This window comes from Leptinotarsa decemlineata, unplaced genomic scaffold (assembly GCF_025532065.1).
Source record: "Leptinotarsa decemlineata unplaced genomic scaffold, Ldec_3_MD MMD2_tig00003798_RagTag_RagTag, whole genome shotgun sequence".
In the NCBI taxonomy this organism is placed as follows: domain Eukaryota; kingdom Metazoa; phylum Arthropoda; class Insecta; order Coleoptera; family Chrysomelidae; genus Leptinotarsa; species Leptinotarsa decemlineata.
The window spans coordinates 93,111-99,153 of NW_027412596.1; the positions used below are offsets into that span (position 1 = coordinate 93,111).

Consider the following 6,043-nt stretch of genomic DNA (forward strand, 5'->3'; position numbering starts at 1 on the left):
TTTATTCTCATTGAATATTGTTAGGAGTGCCTCACTGGCTAGCAACGATATGAAATACCTTAGACCACCAACTTTATAATATTTATTATTCTATCCAACAATAATGTCAGTTTCTGACTGACTCACTTGAACATATTTCCACACACAAAGAAATGTATCATCCTCTTCTGTAAGCCTATTAGGTGATGTTCAGGGTTGTCCCATCCAGTACTCCCAACAGGGTCCCAGACAGCACTGGATATTCCCAGAATATTCCCTAAATATGCGAAAAAGGACATATATATTCCGAATATTCCTCTAATATTCCATGAATATATACATGCCTGGAGCATATACACAGAATATTCAAATGAGAATATTCTCAGAATAATACGAAAAGAATATGCTAAGGATATTATTCAATGAATATTCCCATATTAATATTCGTGGAATATTCTCGACTGTATATTTGTTACAGCATATTCATGCAATATCCACAGGATATTCCTCAAATGCTCAGATGGAGTAAAGAAATAAATCATTTCAATTTTCAGTAAGTAAAATAAGATACGTCTCAGACTTCTTGGGCTTAAAAAAAAACTCTGTGTTTTTATACCCACCGACCCACCTGCGCAAGAGTATCTTAAGTTTCGGGAAGTGAGAGAAGCAGGTCCATTACCAACAGTGTTGTCAATAAAACACAAAATACGCGAAATATACGCATTTTCCTTTTACACACCGGTTAAATTTCTTAGTGAATAAGTAGTTTTTCCGTTAACATTATGTTGAACTTTTGGTATAAAAATATGGTTGAAACAGATTAACCGGGATGGGTGTACCAGTCATATTAGTTAGACAATTCGATCATACATATTTCATTTTTGTATAATTAATTTTATGTATTTTTTTCAAATATTCTGATTTAATTTTCATTTAATAAATATGCATGCATGCATATGACAAATAGGTACAAGTAAGCTTGTTGTCCCAAAATCAAAAGTCTTTCAAGCGGGACAAAAAACAGTTTTTATGGTAAAATCAAACCATTTTTCCTGAAATTTCGAGTACACAGAAATCTTCAAATTCAAGTGTAGGTCTATTTTTGGAACAAAAATTTAAGTTTTGCGCTTTTAGATCGTATTTTGCGAATTATTAATAGCAAAATAACTTTATTGGCTTGGCATCTTTGCTTATCAAATTCAGTCGGTAAAACAGTGTACTTCTCGTACTTCATTTTGAGCTGTCTTGTTCTTTTGTTTGTGTTACTTTTTGAGATATCAGCATCATTTTGAATTTACGTTAATATTGTGGTGAAGTGTAGTTTCCACATATACATAGACACGCGTAAGTAAAAATTCATGATTATACGTATATGATGATTAACATATATATGTTTTAATTTCCAACCGGTTTTTACCATTATGACATGTATGTATGACTAGAATAGAAATAAAACCAGATCATTTTTATACCAAAACCTTTTGAAACATTATTTGAATAATTTATAAAATTATATCTATTTCTATGAAATAACTCGAAATCCCGAGCTATTATTAAGTAAGGTTAGGAAATTTAGGTTATTTGAGTTTTTTCCAGAAAATAGTCAGTTTAACTGAATTGCAAAAGTGTGAATTCGATTTTGAAGGTACCTGACAAGTACCTAAAAATATAAGTATGTATACAGATCGTGCTATGCAAAAGATAAGGCCCAAATAAGCCCCTTTTTCGACCTTTAAGGGAGGGTCCATAACTTATTTCAGACAAATGGACAAATTAAATTCGTGTTTTTTGCATCAACAGTACATTCTGTAGATATATCTAACTTTTACATAAATGGATGAGTCATAAATACCTGTTATACACCTACCTTCCAAAAACTCGATAATTATATAGCTTCACAGCCTGGCCAATTTCACTTTGTCTTAGAGGTGTGCAGACACATACATTCCATGTTTAAAATTATTTCACACAGCTGTGTCCCTTGAATAATGATGTTTGAGATTGCTTCGAAAGAGGAAGTGAATTTGGTTCAGGTTCAGGTGTATATCAAACATTTTGATTATAAAAAAATATGCTTTCATGTAAGTGGATAAGTTATTAATAATAAGATTGTATTTTTGTAGATTTATAGTAACCCAATTTTTATTTGTTTTCAAGACATTATTTTTCAAAATGCCAAAAAGGAAAAGAAATGGTGCTTGGTACAGAAATGTCTGCAAAGAGACGGAAAATATCTTTAGTGGATTATGTGAACCAATGATGACCGCGAATAATGATAATTTGGTTGAGACAGAGGATCAACATTGTGATAACGAGAGTATCAGTTTTACTGTAGAAAAAAATATGATTCTAGCAAGTACTAGTAAAAGTAGTAGTGAATGTAGTAGTGGTGAAGGCATTTGCGATATTGATAGTGATATGGATGACCAAAGTTTGTCGGATGATAATTTTACATATAGAGAATCGGTTGGTGTTAATAAACATGAGGATTTTTCAGAAGCTAGTACTTTTAATACATTTTATAATTGGTTGATAAATGATATATCCCATAAACTTGTACGTGTACCTTATGATGATATTTTTGTAGTTTTTCCTTTAATTCATGCCCGACAGGAGTGAAGATGCTTCTGAGGGGTTTGGTTGCTTTAACAATTTCGGTTGTAATAGCAGAACAAGACCCGAATTCATCAAAAACACAAACTAAGATCAACGTCATAGAATACAGTTAATTTTCCTGACTACCCAAAGAAGGAAAGCGGGGAGATGTTGATCTTAGTTCCCATTGGCGGTGAATTTGGACCTTAATTACTGTTCATAGTTTGGGGGGAACTGACAGTGGACATTAGGTTTTTTTTAAATTTTTGTGTTTTACTAGCAGTTAAATTGTCCATTTGTACTTTCAGTATTTATCTAATGATATAAATAAACAAAATTTTACACACCAAGAGTTCTATTAGTACTTGTTAAAGCTTTCTAACTTTATTTGTTGAGCATTGGCCAAAATAAATGGTTTTGCTATTTAGAAACTAAGACTTACATGATAAGTTATTCATTTTTAACTTGAAATGGTTAGTGAATGGGGGTATTACTATCAAATCATCAAAATCTGTGAGTTGATCAAGACAGAATGTGTGTGTGTGTGTGTGTGTGTGACTGAAGATCACACACAAATGATTGTGTCATTCATAATTCAATGTTCATTTATTATATAATTTTTCTTGAATTTCATGTTTCTAGGATGCCTTGGCTGATGGTGAAATTCACAGAATCAGATGAAATTGAGGCTGTACCTGAATGTTGGTACAATAAAACTAAAAAAACATTATTTTACCCTCCATTTCCAATAAGTCGAATGGAAAAGGCAATTAGACATGAAACAGAGCCTGGAGACGATTGGCGGGAGTACAGTGTGGTACTAATGAGAGAAAAGAAGTATGACACTTTCCGAATCGCTTGTGCGAAAGCCTCCAAATGTTGTGTCACCTCAGAACTATCTGAGGTCGATGTGGTATCAGAGAAAAGACAACCAAAGAAGAAAAGCTACTCCTCTGACAGTGAAACAGAATCAGATTTAGAGATTCTACAAATACGTAGACCTATCAGAAAGGGTGAGTTGTGATTTCTATAAATTTTGTTTTAAAATATTACAGCATATTATCCATTTGAATATGTTAGGTACTTTTCCTAAAATTTTCTATACATAATAATTTTCTCAGAGAGTGCTTTATGTATACAGACAACACATTTTATTTCAGGCACCAATCAGTCTGAAAAAAATGCTTGCCGAGAGAGCCAGGTTGAATCAGGTAAGTGAGCAATTTTAACGATATCTCTTGTTTCATACATATTTGTGATGTCAAGAATACCAATTAGAATAACCTCAATAGAAAAATTTTATAGAAATGTATAAACAAACACATCAAATATTGCAAGACATGCAATGTGTTTCTTAGATGCAGTCTTCGGGACTAGGTACCATTGAGTTTTCACAAACTAATTTTTTTTCAGTCTCAAATGTGATGCCGGTGAAAAATTATGAATCGTCAACTTGTTTACCTGAACAACTTGGAAATGATGACTTCAGTAAAAGTGAGTTAGTTGTATATATTCGTTTTTAATCATATCTTTCCTGCTCAGTATGATTTAAATGTCTCAATATTGCAAAATATAAAATTTTTTTTTTTTTCAGATTCAGAAAATGATCTTGGAGAAAGTACAATTTCAACAGGTACCTTTATTTCATATTCTACTATTCACATATCACTATTCTCTCATCATTCTTTTCTAGATGACAATAAATTTAAGAAAACTTGCATAGGAATGTTGGTGAAAACAAATAAAATGTTGCGAGATTTAGAGGCAAAATTAGAAGAAATATCCAGAAAAGTGGATAATATTTCAATATATATTAAGGAAAAACCACAATCATTGGAGAAAAATCAAGAGGAAAATGAAATTATAGATATCTTTACAGATTTCCCGATTAAAAATGAAAATATGTTAAACCACATAGAAAAGATATTGATAAGTGAGGCAGCATATAAAAATCTAGTAAGTATATCAGCTGAAATTGTTAACAATATATTATCTAAAATGTCTTTTAAGGAAAGTTTGTTTTTCATGAATCATTTCTGAATAACTTCATTATCATTTTTCAGGTTGATATTCTCTGTCGAATCGGGGGCAAAGATTTTAAAGAATGTTCGCGTCGATTCCTCAAAAAAATATTGGATGATAAATTTGCCGCAGAGTATAGTTTACATGGACACAAACATAAAAAAATTTTCAAAAACACAAAAATTTGTGCTTGCGTTTTGGGTAAGATTTATCGCTATAATAGTAAACAATAAGCTCAAGTGTACTTTTAACGAAGTCAAGTAAATTAACTCCTCAGTTGATTTTCTATGAAATTGACAGTTGCAATATAAACATTTCACAATTTTTATTACTTATTATTACGATTAAAGATATATAATTTATATATGATTCATTGGTGTCTATAAAAACATTTATCAGTAAATAAAGTAATATATTCTTTACATTTGTAGATGCTATACAACGGTGCCATAAAAATACAACTTTAAAGGACATTGAGGTGGTTGTTTCTGCGTACTTGGCAAAATCCACAGAAAGACTGAAAAGGCAACAGTGAGTTATTTTTAGTAATAATTATTGACAAAAGTAACTGAAAATATCTTGAAAACTAAAAAGATAATTCACATCTACTAATCACCATTTGTAGAAAACAATTAGCAAAAGTGAACCTTTGTTAGATAGAGAATTAAAATACTTCTTTTATATAAAATTTCTCAACCGCAATGTTTTACCAAATGATTACATTTATTTTTTTGAACTTTCAGTACCAGTCATCGTTAAATTTCAAGATAAATGTTTGATTTGAAAATTATTAAGTTTTACTTTTGTTTTTTCATAACCAGTTTCAAGTCGATGACTCAGTTGTTGATTGACAATACAATCAGTACATTGTTTTAAGTAGATTTTACTCCCCTTCATTATTTGAACAATTATCTTCAAACATATTTTTTCTTTCTAGGGCTGCCCCTGTGAGTGAAGATATCCGGTAGAATGAGAAATTCTATTGTGTTTTAGTTGATAAAGTTCACAGTTTTTTTTTTTTTTAAATATACATTTGAATGCAATTTGTGTATTGATTTATGGTCGAGAGAGGTGGTAGTTAATTAAAATTTTTATATTATCCAAGTAAATAATCAAAAGCTTTAGGCTATTTCAACTATATTCGACAGTGATAAGTCATCGTCAGTTCATATAGTTAGAAATGAGCAAAATGGGCCTAAGAGATGAAGAGAAAACATCAAATAGAACTATTTACTGAATTGATGAGAATGATGGCTATGATATTTTTGACATTTTTAATGTTTATTAGCTCTTCATCAACACATTTATAAAAACACAATAATCATTGAATCTGTATTATTATCAGTATCAGTTAAACAAACAGGTAAAGTAGGTATGAAGATACCAGAATAGAGATTATACGGGGATCATTCAAAAAATATACTTGGAAGAATATTCATTGAATATT

General features: G+C 30.7%; 1 protein-coding gene across 3 annotated transcripts; it reads left to right on the forward strand.

Annotated features, from left to right (window-relative positions):
• Positions 1–1,220: 1,220 nt before the first annotated feature.
• Positions 1,221–5,636, forward strand: LOC141483645 (uncharacterized). Of its 3 annotated transcripts, none has more exons than XM_074178415.1 (9): positions 1,221–1,323; positions 2,137–3,587; positions 3,735–3,785; positions 3,988–4,068; positions 4,169–4,207; positions 4,268–4,530; positions 4,638–4,797; positions 5,028–5,127; positions 5,534–5,636. In XM_074178415.1, exons 2-9 carry the CDS (start codon positions 3,173–3,175, stop codon positions 5,562–5,564), a joined length of 1,140 nt encoding a protein of 379 aa, XP_074034516.1. In that variant the 5' UTR covers positions 1,221–1,323; positions 2,137–3,172; the 3' UTR covers positions 5,565–5,636. The 3 variants fall into 3 exon arrangements, with proteins under 3 accessions (XP_074034516.1, XP_074034517.1, XP_074034515.1); XM_074178416.1 differs by lacking the exon at positions 1,221–1,323 and adding an exon at positions 1,508–1,651; XM_074178414.1 differs by lacking the exon at positions 1,221–1,323 and having other exon boundaries at positions 1,853–3,587.
• Positions 5,637–6,043: the final 407 nt, after the last annotated feature.

What these genes read in the sequence shown, in the direction of transcription:
- LOC141483645 (XM_074178415.1), top strand. Translation starts at nt 3,173, where the DNA reads ATGTTCATTTATTATATAATTTTTCTTGAATTTCATGTTTCTAGGATG. An exon ending in ACGTAGACCTATCAGAAAGG is followed by an intron (nt 3,588 to 3,734) that starts GTGAGTTGTGAT and finishes ATTTTATTTCAG; the next exon opens with GCACCAATCAGTCTGAAAAA. An exon ending in AGAGAGCCAGGTTGAATCAG is followed by an intron (nt 3,786 to 3,987) that starts GTAAGTGAGCAA and finishes ATTTTTTTTCAG; the next exon opens with TCTCAAATGTGATGCCGGTG.